Genomic DNA, 20243 nt, shown 5'->3' on the forward strand with positions numbered 1-20243 from the left:
ATACAAAACCTCATCACCATAATAAGCATGCTATCGTAATGTAAAAGAAAAATATGTGATTTAAACATGACCTGGATTACCCACAAAATCTGATTTTTTTAGGAACTTAATATTATAGTCACTTTCAGAATATACCTTTTTAAAATTTTTCCTCTACCTCATTTCTCCCTTCAAGTTTGAAAATTCTTTTAAAAAATATATATATTTTATTGATTTTTTCACAGAGAGGAAGGGAGAGGGAGAGCTAGAAACATCAATGAGAGAGAGACATCAATCAACTGCCACCTGCACACCCACTACCAGGAATGTGCCCACAACCAATGTACATGCTCTTAACCAGAATCGAACCTGGGACCTTTCAGTCCACAGACTGACGCTCTATGCACTGAGTCAAACCGGTTTCGGCCAAGTTTGAAAATTCTTTCAAATCCATCTCTTACTATAAAATGACCACTTAAATGGACACATTTCAATTTAAAATATTGTAAACAAGAATCTTACTAACCAGTGGTCAAGGACAATAGGGGAGTAGGGAGGCATGAGTGAGGAGGGGTGGGGGATTGGAATGGGGGGTTGAGGACAAATATATGATACCTTAATCAATAAAAAAATTAAAAATTAAAAAAAGAATCTTAAAAGTTAACTGATCTAAGCTTATACAAAGAAAAAAGTTTACAGACTAATAAAGAAATGCCTATATTCATTTTCATGTTTTCAGTATTTCAATGTTAAAGCTGTACATCTTAATTAACTGATTATTCAATTCTTTCTTTCAAAAATACACACAAAATAAAAAAGAAAGAAAAGAATAAAAAAATACACACAAATATGCAAAGTACTAGTCTTTTTCAAATAAAACTTCCTCAATCCACTGTCACTGTATTCAGACACAGGATAAATTTAGATAAATTTACATTTCACATTTGCAAAACAAATTGTGGAATGCTGTTGTTTAAAAAGAAACACAGGATTCAGTGATTCTCAATAACCAGAAATAGATTACTTTATATGAAACACCACAAGGTGCTACTCTTCAAAAAAAAGAAAAATCAAATATGTTAGTTTTACTTGTGCAGAAGAGAGCTAGATGTCTGGAGTTTGTGTGTGTTCCTGAGCTTAATTCTAAAAACAACCTCTCTCCAACTGCTTTCAAAAATCAATATTTTTTCAATAAATATGAGCATATATTGTACAATAAAATGCATTAAGATAATCCGCATTTCCAGGATGCTATAATAATCCAAATAGGAAAAAAAAAAATCAGTGCTTTAATTTTTCTCATTCCAAGTCAATGTTAAACAATGTCATTTTCCCCTTTTCTTCCTAACCATTCCAGAAATCAGAACTACTGTATTTGTATATTTAATAAGATTAACACACTGACTAGAAGCTCCGAAGAAGGAAAAAAAAAGACGACAAAAAAAGAAATCATTTTTCATTTTCCTACAAAAGCAAATAGGAAGGCTTGTTAAATGAGAAGCATCTGAAAAACCCAACGTGACCAGCTTTGATTTACCCCAATGTGACAAGGAAGAGAAACCCCACCCCCACTCCAGATTGTGTAGCTTTTTTTTTTTTCCTTGGGTGGTGGGGGTACAGAGAAGCGAAGCTGTCACATTTCCATCTTCGGTTATTGTTAAGTCCGCAGCCTCGATTCCCAAGTATCACTGGTCCAGGAGGAAAAAATATTAAAGCAAGAACATTTAAACTGCCTGGAATGCGCTGTATTTTGTTGATTCCATGCCCCCCCGCCCCGCATTTTAAAGTTAATTATACCCAGCTTCAATCGCCTTTGACAGCCTGTCCCTCAAAGATTCCCTATTAAGATCACTTGCCACAGATTGACTAACAATTTCCTCCTCTTTAAACTTAAATTAGAAAAACAAAAACAAAAAACACTCATTCCAGAAATTATTACATCCAAAAAGGCATTCCTCCCAATCCTTTTTGCCTTTGGTGTAGAACGAAGAGTAAAAAAAGACCTATTAGCTCTTCAAAGAAAATGGAACAGGGATGGCGGGCCAGACAGCCGTGGACCTGAGTGAGAAGCGGAGAAAAGTTTGGCGTGGGGAGTTTGCTCCCGGGCAGGGACTGACGAAGTTGGGCAGAACGCGGGGGCTCCTCGGGCCGGGGCCCGGGCGAAGGGAAGGCACCTGCGGGAGAAGAGGCCGGGACCGGAGACGGCCCATCCCGCCGGCGAGCACCTACCGACTTGCAGCACGTTCTCCACGGAGCCGCTGTCCAGCAGGCGGATGCCCCGGCGGAACGGCAGCCCCTCGCCGGCCGCGGCGGCCCCGGCGCCGAGTCCGGGGGACGCTCCGGCCGCGGCGGGCCCGGGGGCGGAGCCGGCCGGAGCGGCGGCGGCGGCCCCGGGGGGCGGCGGCGGCCCCTCCTCAGCCGGCGAAGCCCCCGCGGCGCCGCCAGCCGCGCCGGCGCCGGCGCCGGGGCCGCCGCGGGACTGGAAGCTGGAGTACATGCAGATCTCCCGCTCATTCCGCGGGAAGGACCAGTAGACGATGCGGCGCTGCACGGGCTCCGGAATCCGCTCGAAGCGCTCCTCCACCCGCTCGTACGCCCACTTTTCCGCCACCGTCTTGGCGGCGCAGTCCAGCAGGGACTCGGGCTGCAGGTGGGGGCGGGCCCCGGGGGGCAGGCAGCCGCCGCCGCCGCCCCCCGCCCCGCCGCCGGCCGCCCCGGGCGCCCCGCGGGGGTGGTGAGCCCGCGGGCTGGGCCAAGAGCACAGGCGCTTGGCCGGAGAGACTGGCGGCGGCGAGAGCGGCTCCTCTCGCTCCCCTCCTTCCGCCATTGCTGGGGACTGACTGACTGACTGAGGCGGCCGCGGCGGCGGCACCGGCTGCGGCGGAGACCCCGGCCACGGCCACGCGCCCCGCGCAAGCGCCCAGCTGCGACGCCGGGCCGGGGAGGGGGGAGGCGGGGCGAGCGAACCCGCGGGCCGGCCGGCCCGAGTGGGCTGCCGGGGCCGGGCCGGGCCGGGCCGGGCCGGGCCGGGCGCGCTGCCGCGAGGGCCGACGGGGGCGGCCTGGGGACCGGCGCAGCGGCGCGCGCTGTCCGGCCGCCGCGCGCGCGAGGAGGGGCGGGAGCGAGCGCGGGCGACGGCGCGCGCCGGGCGCCGACGACCCGGAACGCACGCCGAGCGCTCGCATGGGGCGGACGGCCACCTAGGGGCGAGGAGCGCCGGCACCCTCGCCGGTTCGCACCCGCCCCGCCCCGCCCCGCCCGCCGCCCGGCCAGGGCGGGGGCGCTGTATGGTCCAGGCAAATGGTCGGGCCGCGAGGGCGTCTGAGGAGCCGCCTCTCTGAAGTTCAAGGCTTGCGGGCGCGGGAAGAAAGAAAACTCTTCTGTGGTAGGGACAGGAGGCTGTCACAGCCGAGCGGAGAGTCTGGCAGGAAGACGCTAGGAACATCCTAGGGGAAAACCGTCAAGTTCAAACGATGAAACCTCTCCTCACGCACCGGGATGTGGGACTCAGGCGGCGGTCCCTCCGGAGCCGGGCGCCCCAGCCCCTGACTGGACAGCGGGGCGCGGGGAGCTCCCGCCTCAGGGCTGCTCCCTCCCCGGTGCCGGAGGGTTCCGCAGCTTGCATCCTAGGAAACAAAAACACTTTGTGTGGCTCCAGATAGGATTCTCAGATTCCCTGTCCCTCATCTAAATTAGGTCTCTGGGTTTTTTGTTTTTTTTTTCTTACGTGGCTCAGTCTTCTACGCCTTCATAGTATTTTTAACAAGGTGTACACACATTTTTACATATTTGTATAATGTCAGACTGCCCAACTGACATTATCAAGTCCATCGGAGCGAGGACCCTTTTTCCATTTTAGTCTATTCCTTCACCATAATTTTTCTTCTTTCCTGCAGGGTTTGTTTGTTTGTTTGTTTCTCTTGGAATTTCATTACATTTACAGATTAATTTGGGGGCAACTAAGATCTCTGGTTTGGTTCAGTGGCTAGAGCGTTGGCCTGCGGACTGAAGGGTCCCGGGTTTGATTTCAGTCAAGGGCACATGATCAGGTTGCGGGCTCGGTCCCTAGTGTGGGGCATGCAGGAGGCAATGATTCTCTCTCATCAATGATGTTTCTATCTCTTTCTACCTCTCTCTTACTCTCTGAAATCAATAAAAAAAATTTTTTTTTTAAATCTAAGCTTATACAAAGAAAAAAGACCTTTATAAACGAGTCTCCATAAATACAATATATCTCTTCATTTATATGGGTCTTATTGATCAATCTTTTTAGATCTAAATATTTTGTTAACATTTATTTTGTGATCCTAGTGATTGCTAGATCACTTCCAAAATACCATTAAACAAGAAACAATCTGGGCCTGGCTGGATGGTTCAGTTGGTTGGAGCATCATCCACGTTCCATCCCCAGTCAGGGCACAAGTTGGGGTCAACCAATGAATGCTTGAGTGGGTGGATCAGCCAATCAATGTTTTCTCTCTCTCTCTCTTTCTCTCTCTCTCTCTCTCTCTCTCTCTTTCTCTCTCTCTCTCTCTCAAAAAGCAGTTAAAAAAGCAAAAAGAAACAATCTCACCTCTGATAGTTTGACATCTAGCTAGCAAGATAAGATGAAACATGAAAAATTAAATAACAGTAAAAGACTAGAATAATACAAAAAAGAAATAGCTTTAGAGATTGTCAAGTGACTTGAAAAAGCAGTGATTATTTGGGGAATTAGAAGAAAGATCCCTTTTAGATGAAATTATGAGAGGAAACTATTGTATAGTTTATCTTTTGTAAAGCTTATCTTTAAAAAAATTGGTTATAAAGAGGAGTAAGTAAATATTAGGTCTTTTAAAGCCAAATTATGGATAATCTTAAATGCCAGGTTAAGGTATTTGAAGTTGAATATACAATCTCGGCAATGGAGAATCAACACAGTGAAAATTGTTAACATCAGTATAGCATTATAACAGTGAAATAACCTATTTTTTCCCCATCTTTGCCCAAATTAGTCTGTGCTTTGTACTAAGCACATTAATAAATCCTCTATAAATGTTTCATGAATGAATAAATGAATGGTCAGGCTGTGACATGGAGTACCTATTTAAAGGGGAGAAATGAGAGAGATAGAAACCCCTTACGTACCTATTCCAATAACATGGTCATGACATTTTAGTGGCCTCAATTCAGATAACAGTAAGAAAACAAAACCTGAAAATAAAGTGCTCTGCCCTACTATTACTAAAAACTGGTAATTGATGCAATTAACCCTTTGCACTCCGAACCATTCTGGACATTGGCTACCAGCTACTTGACGCTACTTTGCGGCAGACACGTGCGTTGAATTAACTCAATTCCCCATAATCACTAATAAACATCCGAGTGATATGCTAGAATTCCGATGTCCCCTGAGAAGGGACAGCGGAGTGCAAAGGGTTAATATTTATTAACAACTACCTATACTTAGAGTAGCAGGGTAATTTTTTTTTTAGACCATGAAGCTACACTTTGTGTTTTCTGGTATATTTGCCATTTCTAAACAAATAAAAAGTTATTTGTGAGGCATTTTAAATTAAATACAGTGAAGGATACTAGGTTGTTTAATACAGTCTGAGCATTAAAAAAGGAAGAAAAACATATGTGGGCCTGCTCTGGGACTGGAAATTGATACAGAAGAAGTTGCAAGAAAATAAGGAGGCAAGGGCATCTATATATATAAAAGCCTAAGCAACTGAATGACATCACTAAGATGCTCACTGACCACCAGGGGGCAGATGCTCAATGCAAGAGCTACCTCCTGGTGGTTAGTGTGCTCCCACCGCCAACCTCCCTTGGTCTCTGCTCTCTATCCCCTACTCACCCCTCCCCCCTACCACCACCAGCTGGCCCTGATCTCCCAAATCACAGGCCAGGGCACCTAGTCTAATAATAATGATAGTTAAAATTGATACAGTGCTTTACAGTTTGCAGCTAGGAAATAAAGCATTGCTAAAGAAAATTCACTGAGTTGTGCTGACCAAGAATATTAATTTCTTTTTTCTTTTTTTAAATATATATATATATATTTTTTTAAATATATATTTTATTGATTTTGTACAGAGAGGAAGGGAGAGAGAGAGTTAGAAACATCGATGAGAGAGAGTCATCGATCAGCTGCCTCTTGCACACCCCCCACTGGGGATATGCCCGCAACCAAGGTACATGCCCTTGACCAGAATCGAACCCGGGACCTTTCAGTCCCCAAGCCGACACTCTATCCATTGAGCCAAACCGGTCTCGGCAAGAATACTAATTTCTGCTTGGTGACCCTATTATTCATCCCTAATTGACTAGTACATTTATCCCCATTTTTACCTCTGAAGAAAGGCTCAGAAAAGTTGTATCTTATTCAACGTCACTAGAAAATGAGTGACAGAACCAGAACTTCAACTCAGGTTGTTGAATTCTACATCCAGTGAAATGTCCTTTCAATACTATTGTTGTCTCGCCCTGGCTCAAAGGATAAAGCATCGGCCTATGGACTGAAAGGTCTCGGGGTTGATCCTGTCAGGGGCACATGCCAGGGTTGTAGGCTCAATCCCTGGGGGAAGGGGGAGAGAGCCGATCAATGATTCTCTCTCAACGATGTTTCTATATCTCTTTCTCTCCCTTCCTCTCTGAAATCAATAAAAATATACTTTAAAAAATACTATAGTTGTCTCACCCAGGAATCAAAGGATTTTGTAAGGACAGAATCAAAGTGATATATAGTCTCTCTCCTGGATAGGGACTCGAATTTGACCACAAATGGGCTATTAGATTGGGTAATTTAGAAGGGAATTGGCAGATTTCTCAGTAAAGCATGAGAACCATCCCACTGGCTGTAGTCAAATAGAGAAACTTAAAGGAAGAGGGAGGGAAAGCAGGACAAGCACAAGAGGAAGGTGAAGAAAAAGATGAAAAGGAACAAGAAAAGCAGCAGTGGCTTATGGTAAGAAACCGTAATACACTGGAAATATCAGCAAATAGAATAATAATGAGGCCCAAAGTAAGGCCTTGTTAATATGTGGCTTCTGTGGAGTAAACACTGAGGGTGGTGTTATCGAGAGCTATGTGAAGCCATTGTTGATGTCTGCCAGCTCTCTTCAAGATTAGCCTCAACCTTGGTTCAGATTAAAACAATACCGGTTTGTTGATGTTAGTGTGATTATTCTAATGCTTTAAATACTAAAATCAACATATAATGTGGAGCTTCTAGTCCAGTTTGGGAAATGGACATTAAACAAATAAATGTATAAATACATAAATACAGATGGTAATGACATGGCATATAAGACTTTGGGGAACAGAGAGATGCAAATCAAAACAACAATGCGGTACCATCTCACACCTGTCAGAATAGCCAACATTAACAAATCAACAAACAACAAGTGATAGTGAGGTTACGGAGAAAAAGGAACCCTTGTGCACTGCTGGTGGGAATGCAGACTAGTGCAACCACTGTGGAGAACAGTATGGAGTTTCCTCAAAAAACTGAAAATGGAACTCCCATTTGACCCAGTAATCCCACTCCTAGGAATATATCCCAAGAAACTAGAAACACCATATGCACCCCTATGTTCATAGCAGCACAATCTACAATAGCTAGAATCTGGAAACAGCCTAGGTGCCCGTCAGCAGATGATTGGATCCAAAAACTATGGTACATCTACACAATGGAATACTATGCTGCCATAAAAAAGAAGGAATTCTCATCATTTGCAGCAACCTGGATAGAACTAGAGAACATGATGATGAGTGAAATAAGCCAGTCAATGAAAGAGAAATACCACATGACCTCACTCATTTATGGATATTAAAGAACATTATAAACTGATGAACCAAAAGTCATATAAAGACAGTAAAGCAACAAGCAGACTGTCAAATTACAGCGAGGAGGGGAGGGAGATCTGGGGGAGATAAGAGATCAACTGAAGGACTTGTATTCATGCATATAAGTACAACCAATGGACACAAAACTCTGGGGAGGAAGGGTATATATAGGAGGGGGGGCAATGTTAAAATATGTACACTGATAATAATTTAATTAAAAATATTTAAAAAATAAAAATACAAAGAAGGAAAAAAAAAAAGACTTTGGGGAACATGTGAAATGTGATTGGGAATAGCGAGTACTCTAAGTTAATTGGAACACAAAGATCCCGGTGAGAAGCAGCAGGAAAAGACTGTAGAGGAGACTTGAGAGACACTGTGAAAACCTTTAAAATGCCAACTTAAGGAACCTGAATTCTATTAGGTTGGCAGAGGGGAGTGAAAATGTGTTTTGAGCAGAAGAGTAACATGATTATAGGTAGTGTTTTAAGATTAATCGACAGAAATATACATTAACATCAGGGTTTTCCCAACAAAAAAACTTGTGCAGAAAAAACAACAAAAACTTGTCCAGGTCTGTCCAGAGGGAGACTCAAAATCAATAAGCCCCATTCATGTTCAAGATTTTTTAGAAGAAAAAGTTTTTTTCTATTGATTTTAGAGAGAGAGAAAGGGAGAGGGAGATGGAAATATCAAGGTCAACATCAATTGGCTGCTCCCATGCGCCCTCTGCTGGGGACAAAGCCAGCAACCTGGGCATGTGCCCTGACTAGGAATCGAACCATAACCTCCTGGTACATGGGTCAAGGCTCAACCACTCAGCCATGCCAGCCATCTCATGTTCAAGCTTCTAATCAGCATTTCAAGTTGTGATCATGAGCAGGCAACCAAGAATTACCATATCTCTGAAGAAAGCCTCTGATGTGAAAGACGTAGATAAAAACAACCAAACAGCAAACAGGAAGAAAAAAAATGTTCTGAGAAAACAAACCTCTGCACGTAGAAGAAATCTCTTAGAAAGAAGAGAAAGTGACACATCCAAAAAACAAGAACAGGATGTCATTAATAAATGAATTAGCCAAAACCAGTTTGGCTCAGTGGATAGAGTCTGCCTGCGGATCAAAGGTCACAGGTTCAATTCTGGTCTGTACCTTAGTTGTGGGCACATCCCCAATAGGGAGTGTGCAAGAGGCAGCTGAGTCGATGTTTCTAACTCTCTGTAAAAAACAACAACAATAAAATATATTTTAAAAAAATTAATGAATTAATAAAATGATAACTCAGTGGGATATCCCATTTTGGTCTTTTATGTAATAGGATGACCTGAACTTTATTCTGGAAGGGTCCTTGATAGTCCTTCCTTTTTTTTTCCATGGACCTTTACTTTGGCTGTGGAAGTATTAAGAGTAGAACAGGGAATCCCCTGGTCCCAGAATCATTCTGTTTGCTCTATTGTGTAAAAGCAACAACTCTATGTGCCCATGGTAATCAGTGAATAATCATCCAGAAGAATAATTCTTTTATCTGCCTGATGGTTCAGTGACTTAAGAAACCCATTTAGCCAAACAGAGTTTCATCTTCTAATACAAGGGAACCATTGTTGTATTCCCTGTTAGAAACAAAGATCACCAAATCTGCAGACCTCAAAGTGGCTGAAAGAGGAAGCAAAAATCCCGTGAGTGAGTTATTAGGTATTAATTGTGAGAGAAGCCACTCCCACTTCCACCCCTTGATTTTCAGATTCTGGTTATGGAGGAGACAGCACCATATAGTGGTCTCTGACTCAAAGCATATACTGCATGCTGTAAGACAGAGTCTCATCGGTTCATGGTCATTTTCCAAGGCCCATCCAACTTTTGAGAGGCCAGTCAGGTCTGTTAAATATGGATGTGATAGGAGCCAGTATGCCAGCAGGGTTCAGGTGGTGGCACTAATATCTGCAGTTCCTACATGGATGCAGTATTACTATTTTGATGTTAGTCTTTTTACCACAATGCCTCTCATAAACAAGATTGTCTATATTCAGAAACTAGGGAAACAAGCATAGAATGTGTCTGTGGACCAACTTGGTCACCTTAACTTAGGCTAAGACTCCACGTATCACCTACCAACAATAGTCACACTGTGAGACACAACATCATTTTGGATCCCCAGTAATTAGTCTCAATTCAGAGGCAGTGTGTATTAATACCTGAAAAGTATGGGTAATTCATTGTTTTCCGGCGCACAGCCACTTTAACAAATGGGTGAAGGTACCTTTGAACAAGGCCTGGGGGAAGATTGATGATGTGCTCATGTGGCGATGCTGCAGGATCATTCCTCAAGGGAAAGAAGCCTCCCATTCAATCAAGGACTCCGCATCTGCGAACAGGCTCGAGTCTGGAAAGTGAGCCAGCAGCATGGACTCTTTATTGTAGTAACTCAAATCAGGTTTTTGTCCACCAGACACAGACCAGGCTGTTCATCCATTTCACTGCAAGGGATATCATGATCAATGAGTCACAACCAAAGGCCCCTATGGGTCAAAGCACTCTTACTACTGATAAAACCCTGCTGCCCTTTACAGTAAACACACACACCTTGTCTCTCATGGTTAAGTGCTGCCACTTGACCTCTGCTACTTGGGATCCCGTTATTGCTAGTAAAATCAGGGAGTTTGTCTCAATGGCAGCATCTTGCTTGGTCATACATTTCCCACAAAGGAAAGCAACCACAGACCTCTGTAATGTATTGTTCAATGCCTCAGTATCCCTTTCTCACCATTTCTCAATGCCTTAGTGAGTGACAGGTGTGCCTTCCAGGCCTCCTCAGGAATTCTCGTGGGTGTGCAGTCTGCACATGATAAACCCACTCCAACCTTCCTATCTCCTTAGGTCTTTGGCTCCTCTTCTTTACTTGATGCCAGTGAAGCAATGGTATCTTATCCTCATTAAGCACAGGCCACCAATAAGTGAAAATTTTAGTCAGCCAACCCATTAAGCTGTTAGAGTCTCTTCCATCTGCACAAATTAACACAGTAAATCTGGAATCTCTAGGAAGCAAGTTCATATCAATGAATTCTTCCTGTTCTAGCTCTATTTCACCTTAGGATCTATTCTGACACACATTTCTGCTGATATTAGCTAAACCTTATAATAATTCATTGAATGCATTAGCTATTCCTTTCTGGGTCATATTGTATACCCAACTCCCTAGAGCAAACAGAGATTTGACCCTGCTTAACCCTACTATGGTTCTAGTGGCAACCAATAATGATTGTGGTGGTTCTTAAGGATCTCCTTGCAAAGTATGTCATCAGCCAGAATACTGCAAGGTTTTCAAGCAAAACAAGGCTAGTTTCCACAGAGTCCTGCCTGGTGGAGGCGATGGAAATGTTTGTGGCACCAATTGTGGTGATGGTTTTGTGGATGCATACTACTCTCTAAACTCATCAAATTGTACACATTAAATGTGTACTGCTTTTTTGCATGTCAACCACTTATTGAACTCAATAAAGTGGTTAAAAAAAAGAAATAAATTTAAAATTAAAATAAAAAGTTCATGGCCTTAGGCTTTGACCACTCCTCTATCAGAGGAAAAGAGAGGTTTATCTCTGCTCAGAAAGATCTCCTCTCTGGTCCTTCCTCTGGACTGCCACCATCAGCAGCATAAAGCAGTCTCTCACTGTCACTAACGTGTGGTACTCACTCTCAGCAGTTGCCCACAGTGGTAGGTCACACACTCCCAAGACAATATGACTTTTTTAGGGCTCAGGCTGAGATATGTATTATATCTCATAGGAGGGAGATAACATCCCAAGGAAGAAAGATGCTGCTCCCATTATGACCTGAAAATATAAGGGGACATGGACTTGGTTTGGGAAGAGGGAACCTATTCGGTGTTAATTTATCCCCATTTAGGAAGAACACTCTGATTTTGAATTAATGGCTAAATTTTGGGAGAAAGGGTTTAAAGAAAAGACGACTATTAAGATTCACGGATAATTATTCTTAGTGATAAGCAGCAGGTGCTTTAGGTCCAAATGGAAGTGAAGAAATAGTACTATGGGAAAATCAGCATTAGAAACATAACCAATTCACATAAATCATGTGAAATTTCTAGGAATGATCATGTATTCACAGTGAACTTCTTATTCTTTTGGGGCTAAAGTGAAGAAGGAAAAATGGACCAGTAACATTCACCAGAGAATATATATATAAAAAAAAAACTTTTACAACAAAAAGTGCATTTTGAATCTGTGAATTGCATTATGTTCAGACTTTTTTTTTTTGGCTTGTGTTACATTCTTAGAGGATGTATCTTCTGGACCCTTAAACCATGCTATTCAGCCTCCCAAATCTACATATAATTAAATTATGAACTAGTTATCCTTCTTAAATTTAAACTGTAACTCTCTCATTTTTACCCACTCAGTGGTCCTTTCAACTTATTACCCATATGGATTGTGGAATACTGACCATGAGTACATCAGGATTCCTTTCCAGAAAATATCTAGCCAGCTACAATAATTACTTTGTAGATATATCAAATACACTCACTTTTTAGGCCACTAGTTCTATGAGAATCAACATTTTAAAATATAGTTTGAAATATATATATATATATATATATATATATATATATATATATATATAGTTTGAAGTAGGGAATATAGTCAATAGGATTATAATTACTATGTATGGTGTCAGGTGGATACTAGACTTATGGGGGTGGAGTCACTTCATAAGTTATATAATATCTAACCACTATGCTGTAAGCTTGAAACTAACACTGATATTGATATCTGGGCTCATGCAGGAGGCAACCAATTGTGTTTCTTTCTCTTCAATATTTCTCTTTGTCTTTCCCTCTGTCTTCTACTCTCTCTAAAAAAATAAAATAAAGTATAGGCTGAAGACTTATTCAGACCCAGAACAAGAAAATTACCGTCTCATTCCTCCCAGGAACAAAAGCAGGTAAGAATCCAGAAGCTACTCATCAGTGCAGAAGAATAGGCTAAATCGTTCCTTTGCTGACAGAGTGGTGCTGATTTCAGCATAAAGACCACCACCATTTGAGAGGCCTTGCCACTCATCAGTGATGCTCCCTTTGGTTAATTAGAAATACTTAAATAACATTGGAATAGTTTTGCTAGCCTAAAACAGCATGAATAAATTATATAAAAGCAACGAGTAAACAGAACATTCACATTAACTTTTCATAATGGTTCCTATCTCAACTTCGCAGACTTCAAAAGTCTCCAAAGTTCAGTGAGATGGGAAGTAAGAATAAGATTCAGCTGGGCCCAGCCACACTTCAGATATATAAATAACTCGTTTTTGTGCAATAGGCATGCTGTAGGGGTAAGGACTCAGTTTCCTTGAAATGCCTTTTGCATACTATCATGTGTACTGAAGTAGAAATAAAGGGTAAGAGAGAGAGAGAGCACGAGAGATGGAGATGGACAAACGGATTCATTTAGAGCTGCAGAACAGGACGCCCTCTGATGTGAAAGAGCTTGTGCTGGACAACTGTCAGTCTTATGAAGGCAAAATCGAAGGCCTCACAGATGAGTTTGAAGAACTGGAGTTCTTAAGTACAATCAACGTAGGCCTCACCTCAGTCGCAAACTTACCCAAGTTAAACAAACTTAAAAAGCTTGAACTAAGCGATAACAGAATCTCAGGGGGCCTGGAGTATTGGCAGAAGAGTGTCTGATCCTCAAGCATCTAAACTTAAGTGGCAACAAAATTAGAGACCTCAGCACAATAGAGCCACTGAAAAAGTTAGAAAACCTCAAGAGCTTAGACCTTTTCAATTGTGAGATAACCGACCTGAACGACTACCGAGAAAACGTGTTCAAGCTCCTCCCGCAACCTACATATCTCGATAGCTACGACCCGGGACGACAAGGAAGCCCCCGATTCTGATGCGAGGACTACGTAGAGGGCCTGGACGATGAGGAGGAGAAGGAGAAGGAGGAGGAGGAGGAGGAGGAGGAGGAGGAGGAGGAGGAGGAGGAGGAGGATGCTCATCTAGAGGAAGATGAAGAGGATGAAGAGGAGGAGGAAGAAGGTGAAGAGGAGGATGTGAATGGAGAGGAAGAGGAGGAGGAAGATTATAACGACTGGGAAGTGGACGACGAGGAAGATGAGGAAGAGGCTGGTGGTGAAGAAGAAAATGGTCAGGGTCAGAAGCGAAAACGAGAACCTGAAGATGAGAGAGAAGATGACTAAGTGGATAACCTATTTTGAAAAATTCCTATTGTGATTTGACTGTTTTTACCCGTATCCCCCATATTCTACCCCCCTGAAACTTATTTTTTTCTGATTGTAACGTTGTCGTGGGAATGAGAGGGGAAAAGTGTACTGGGGGTTGTGGGGAGAGGGTGGGCGGGAGGGGGTGGAATAAAATACTATTTTTACTGAAAAAAAAAAAAGAAAGAAAGAAAGAAAAAAAAAAAAAGAAATAAAGGGTAAATTCTTGACCAGGGATGAAATAAATTATTTTACACAATGATCCATTCCAGAGGCTTTGCTGGTGGTAGTGGTGGGGGACAATAGTGACCTACCCTTCTCTCAGGTCTCAGAGAGATAACAAAGTAGTGCATCTTGCCGGAATGAGTGATAGTATAGACCAGAGGAGAAAGCTCCCCTGATAGTCTGTTTTTCTCCTCTTTTAAGGGGGACACCATGCCCCTCTTCAGGGCTGCCTCTAAAAACTTCAGGGTACTGGACATAGTTTTTTACAGAGCCTCTATCAATATAAAGAATTTTATTTACCCAAAATCATCATGTCAGCACCATTTCAGGCAATCTGACGAAAGAACACCTTACTGCCCTATCTGGTTTGGCTCTGTGGATAGAGCGTCGGCCTGCAGACTAAAGGATCCCGGGTTCGATTTTGGTCAAGGGCATATGCCCAGGTTTCCAGCTCGATTCCCACCAGGAGGCATGCAGGAGACAGCCAACCACTTCCTAAAACTGGGACAGCCATGGGAACAAACCTGAAACATGCCATATCTCACTGCCTAAAACAAACCCATAATATAAATCCCACAGTTCTTCAGAATATCAGATCAACTCTGTACATGAGATGAAAGTAAATAATTAGAAAATGATATTAAAATAATTCAATATTAAGTAGCATAAAAAACTCATGAAATATCTATCTACAATATATAACAGAGGAATATGCAAATTAGCCAAGATGCCATAACGTCACAACCGAACAGCAGGGACCTGGGGCTGCATGGCGCCTGGCCAGGGCAAGCGACCTCAGGCTACACCCCCTACCCTGGTGCTGGGCCAGGGGACCTAAGGCTGTACCCCCAATCCAGTGGGGCTTCACCGGCACCTGAGACTGCACCCCCTATCTGGCACCAGGCGGGGGGACCTGAGGCTGCGCCCCCTGCCTGGAGGGCCTTGACAGGGGTGGGGCCAGCCAGGTCTGTGTCTCCTGTGTTTTCAAAGCACAATGTGGTGGGCGGGGACTTGACTCTAGGTCCCACAGCGCTCCCCAGACTCTGACAGAAGAGACATTTTAATATACATTTCACTAATTTTCTTTCATCTCTGACACTTCTATTATAGAGAAAGGGCAAATAGCAATATTAAAATATTTCCTCTAATTAATTTCCTTCAATGTGCACGAATTTCATGCACTGGGCCACTAGTTTATGTATAAATTTTAAAAGTATGTGCAATACCTGAACACTTAAAGCTACAAACCATTTCCGAGAGAAAGTGAAAAACACCTTTGCCGGTCAACAGGGGCCATGACTAAGCTGAGGTGGAAATGATGGAGTTAACAGCTGGAGCCTTGTTCCTTGAACAGTTGACCTTATTCCTTGAACGGTACTTTTTGTGAAGGAGCAGCCATTGCATATCTGCCACAGGGGGCATATAACAAAAGCTCCTAGTGAAGCCCCGGAGATTAGGGAACACTTCCTAAAGAAATGACACTTGAATTAAGGTCTGTTGAATGGATTAAAATTGGCCAGGGAAGCGTGAGAATACTTCAGACCAAGGAATAGTATGTGGGAGGGCTCTAAGTAGCAAGAGTGTTGGATCCTTGAAGAAACTGCAAACAGACCCTGTGGCTGAGCACAGTGTTGGACACAGTGTTGGATTCCAGCGTGCACGCAAGAAATGAATCTTAACATTTATAAGATGTTATTAACCAATGTTACCCCAATAAACCTAATTTTTAAAAATAATTTAAAAAAAATAAATGAATCTCTTTCAAACTGAATGTAAGACTTTTTTGAGGACCTTTAATTAAACATGCGGATCCTGGGGCCCCACCCAGAGATTCTGATTCACTAGGTCTAGTGCAAAACCCCTTCATTACCTGTGTTGTTCTGGGGGGTTTTTCAACGCTATATTTTTTTTATTGGAACATTACGTATCTACAAAGTAAGCACTTGGCAAATGCCTGCTGGGTGACCAAATGATTCCCAGGATAAATTAGTCAGCTCAAAGTCCAAATACGAGGGCTTGGGCTGGTAAGCCACCTAGGTTTTGCTCAAGCAGCTACACCTGAAAGTTTTGTGAGAATAATAATTCCACACAGCAGATTGCTGTGGAATACAGGAGTCCCATCTCTAGCTCTTCTCACACCACCATCACAGCAGTCAGATAAAGTTTAGGAGTTTATTAGGGGAAAATCTGAGGTAAACACCCCAAGTGACAGAAAGAAAAATCTGAAAATGTCCCTTCAAGCCAAAAAGGTCCCGGGTTCGATACCAGAAGGACAAAAAACTGGTGGATTAGCAACAACATTCTCGGGCACTTGCCAGAGCATGAGTGTCTCAGCCAGGACTGCCTGCCACCTCCCCACAAAGGTAGGGAGGAGACAAAGTCTATTTATAGGATCAATACAGAGGCCATGAGAGCTGGAAGGAAAGCCTGAGAGAGAGAAGGAAAGAGAGAGGTGGGGAGGACCTTAACAGAGTCCCAGGCTTTTGGTTCTGAGCTCCTCAAATACATTGACAAGTAGTTCTACAAAATGTTACAGAAAAGGTAAAATGCCTAATATTTTCAAGAGTTGCCCTGGACTTCTCCCCACATACCCTATCACACTGCCAGATGAACATGGCAGAGCCCTAAGGCCACATTTTTTAAGAAAGAAAAACAAGAATAAGCCCTGTTGCTCTTTAAAGTGTTGAAGGCACCCTAGTGGTTAGAGCTTGGGCCTTTGGTTCAACGGGTCCCAAGCTTAGTTTCGGGGTCAAAGACACATACCTTGGTTGCAGCCTCCTCCCCAGTATGGGCCCTGGTCAGGGCTCTTGCAGGAGGCAACCAATAGATGTGTTTCTCTCACATTGACGTTTCTCTCTGTTTTCCCTCTCTCTCTTTTTTTTTTTTTTTTAATATATTTTATTGATTTTTTGCAGAGAGGAAGAGAGAGGGATAGAGAGTTAGAAACATGGATGAGAGAGAATCATCCATCAGCTGCCTCTTGCACACCCCCCACCGGGGATGTGTCTGTAACCAAAGTACATGCCCTTGACCGGAATCGAACCTGGGACCTTTCAGTCTGCAGGCCGATGCTCCATCCACTGAGCCAAACCGGTTTCGGCTGTTTTCCCTCTCTCTTTCACTATCCCTAAAAATTAATGGGAAAATATCCTCTGGTGGGGATTAACAAAAACAAAACAAAACAAAACACAAGCCGAAACCGGTTTGGCTCAATGGATAGAGCGTCGGCTTGGGGACTAAAGGGACCCAGGTTCAATTCTAGTCAAGGGCATGTACCTTGGTTGCGGGCATATCCCCAGTGGGGGGTGTGCAGGAGGCAGCTGATCGATGACTCTCATTGATGTTTCTAACTCTCTATCTCTCTCCCTTCTTCTCTGTACAAAACCAATAAAATATATATATATTAAAAAAACACAAAAAAAACACACACAAAAGAGTGAAGGCTACTGGGACCGTTTCCCACATAGACCTGAGTTCTATGTGGGAAAAGCAACATCCCAGCAGCAGCTGGCACAGTTCTAGGTGAGAGTCTCACCTTTTGTTACCTGTGCTTCAGTGTCCTCTATTCTGTTCAAGGGCTGTCAATTTCTCATTTAGTGCTGTGAGTCTTGAATGACAAGATATATCGAACATGTCGGGAAAGTCTGAAATTTTCTTGATGCTGCTGGTGATGACTTCAGTGAACTCCCGGTTCCGTACGCCCAGAGCTGGTGAATTTCCTGCTGCACAGGATCCTCTTGTCCTGACACGGCCTCCGCCTAAGGAAGAGCAACTCTTACCTGTGTTTTAATAAGCATTTCCCCCTAGGAATTCAAAAGTAGGTGGTTCACAAATATACTTTAAGGACTGTTATAAACAGGAGTTATTATCTCTTTACTTGTCTGCCTCCCATAGACTGTGCATTCCTTTCAAGGATTTTCTTAGCACTGGGCATAAAATATGCACTGGATAAATATCCAAGTAATGAGTAAGTGGCAAAAATTGGGGAGAGGGCATTTAATAAAACTGGAATACTTAAAGGCTATTCACCTTGTAGACTGTAAATAAAATGTTCTATACCATAAACAGTGACTTTCAAACTTTTTGGACCATGTCCCATAGTAAGAAATACATTTTATATCATGACCTAGTATACATATATACACATACATATCCTATATAATAAAAGATCAATATGCAAATTAACCATCACTCAGCTATACCTGCAAGCCACACCCACCAGGCAATCAGGAGCAAATATGCAAATTAACCCAACCAAGATGGCTGTGGCCACAGAATGAGCAGGAGGCTTGGGTTTCCCCAGCAATGGAGAAAGCCAAGCTTTCTGCACACCCTGGCTGGCCTAGGCCTCCACTTAAGGCTACAAAGTTTCAATTATAGAAGATAAATAAATCCCAGATACCAGGGATTTATTTATCTTCTATAATTTTATCTTGGGTCACTGGGGGGGGGGGGTGGCCAGCCTACAAACCACCACAGGACCCTCCGCCAGGCCTCCTCATCCCAAAGGGAATCCCCACCCTGATCCGGGACACCCTTCAGTGCAAACCAGCTGGCCCCCACCCGTGCACCAGGTCTCTATCCTATCTAAAAAGAGAGTATTATGCAATTTGACCATCTCTCCAACACACAAAATCTCTGCCCCCATGTGGTTAAATATGGCTGCCCCTATGTGGAAACAAGATGGCCAGCAGGGGAGGGCAGTTGGGAGGAACCAGGTCTGCAAGGGAGGGCAGTTGTGGGCGATCAGACCAGCAGTTGTGGGGGGATCCAGGCCTGCAGGGGTGGGCAGTTAGGGACAAACAGCCTGGCAGGGGAGCAGTTAGGAATCAGTCAGGCTGGCAGGGGAGTGGTTAAGGGGTGATCAGGCTAGGAGGCAGAAGTGGTTAGGGGCAATCAGGCAGGCAGGGAGCAGTTGGGAGCCAGCAATCCTGGATTGTGAGAGAGATGTCCTACTGCCCATTTAGGTCTGATCCCACCTAAAAGGGCAGTCGGACATCTCTTGAGGGGTTCCAGATTGAATAGGGTGCAGGCTAGGCTGAGGGACACACATCCCCGTGCATGAGTTTCATGCACCGAGCCTCTATTATAACTGTAAAGTAATACATTTACATACCAATACTTACCCTTACTGCATATAAAGCATTCTGGTATTTTTTATTCCATTCCATTGTTTTTTAAAACAATATATATATATATATATATATATATATATATATATATATATATAGTTTTAATGACCAATTAAATAATTTTGTACAGTTTAAAAAATGTAAGAAAAATTCTATTCTTGCCACTACCTCTTGACTCACCCTGTCCCCACTCCCCCAGCTATGATCTGGCTTTGCTAAATTAGCAATAGGTCCCCAGGAGTTCTATGAACTTTATTTTCAAGTCTTGTACATGCTGCTTCCTCTGACTCAAAAAGCCCTTCTTCCCTTTCTTGTGTGAGTAATTCCCATTTATTCTCTCCTGGCCTAGAAAGCCTTCCCTCTCCTGGGCTAAGACAGCATAGGGTTCTTATCTCTGTCAGTTTGTATGGACATATACCATATCCCTCAGCAGACTGAATACTCAGAAGTCAAGAAATGGACAAAATGAGCACTCAAGAAAAAGCTCGTAAAATACCCAAGTAAAATCTAAAGTGCTGTTATGTGCAGTTTTGAGGGGGGAAATCCGGATGTTGAAGGGATGGAGTGGAGGCATAATCTATTGTATATGATATGATTATGCTGTTAAAAACATAAAACTTCAGGGAGGCAATGGGAGCATAAAGATACATATGCAATACCTTAATCAATTAAGGGGGAAAATACACAGCTAAAGGTGAAAAAAATAACCTATACTAATGAGACTGGGACACCTTCTGGGAGACCTTCTGGACATCCTTCCAAACAAAGCCATGGTGATGGGGCCAAGGCAGAGACAGTTAGGGGCGATCAGGCCAGGAGGGGAGAGAAGTTGAAGATG

At 43.3% G+C, this 20243-nt stretch overlaps 2 protein-coding genes and 1 pseudogene across 2 annotated transcripts in view; 1 reads left to right on the plus strand and 2 right to left on the minus strand.

The window, feature by feature from the left end:
- Nucleotides 1-3011, minus strand: part of ZSWIM5 (zinc finger SWIM-type containing 5) — a 92115-nt gene extending 89104 nt beyond the window's left edge. The window contains exon 1 of the mRNA XM_036446363.2: nucleotides 2209-3011. Within this exon, the coding sequence (XP_036302256.1) occupies nucleotides 2209-2806 (598 nt within the window). The 5' untranslated portion in view covers nucleotides 2807-3011. The remainder of the gene's footprint in view (nucleotides 1-2208) is intronic.
- Nucleotides 3012-13212: 10201 nt separating this feature from the next.
- On the plus strand, nucleotides 13213-14084 carry LOC118723733 (putative acidic leucine-rich nuclear phosphoprotein 32 family member C). The gene is given in 2 exon segments (XM_045585213.1): nucleotides 13213-13486; nucleotides 13489-14084. Coding segments are annotated over 2 exon segments (474 nt in total). The 5' UTR covers nucleotides 13213-13245; the 3' UTR covers nucleotides 13722-14084.
- A 3631-nt stretch (nucleotides 14085-17715) lies between these two features.
- LOC123651040 lies at nucleotides 17716-19444 on the minus strand (annotated as a pseudogene).
- Between the last annotated feature and the right edge of the window lie 799 nt (nucleotides 19445-20243).

This window comes from Pipistrellus kuhlii, unplaced genomic scaffold (genome assembly GCF_014108245.1).
Source record: "Pipistrellus kuhlii isolate mPipKuh1 unplaced genomic scaffold, mPipKuh1.p scaffold_m20_p_2, whole genome shotgun sequence".
Lineage (NCBI taxonomy): Eukaryota > Metazoa > Chordata > Mammalia > Chiroptera > Vespertilionidae > Pipistrellus > Pipistrellus kuhlii.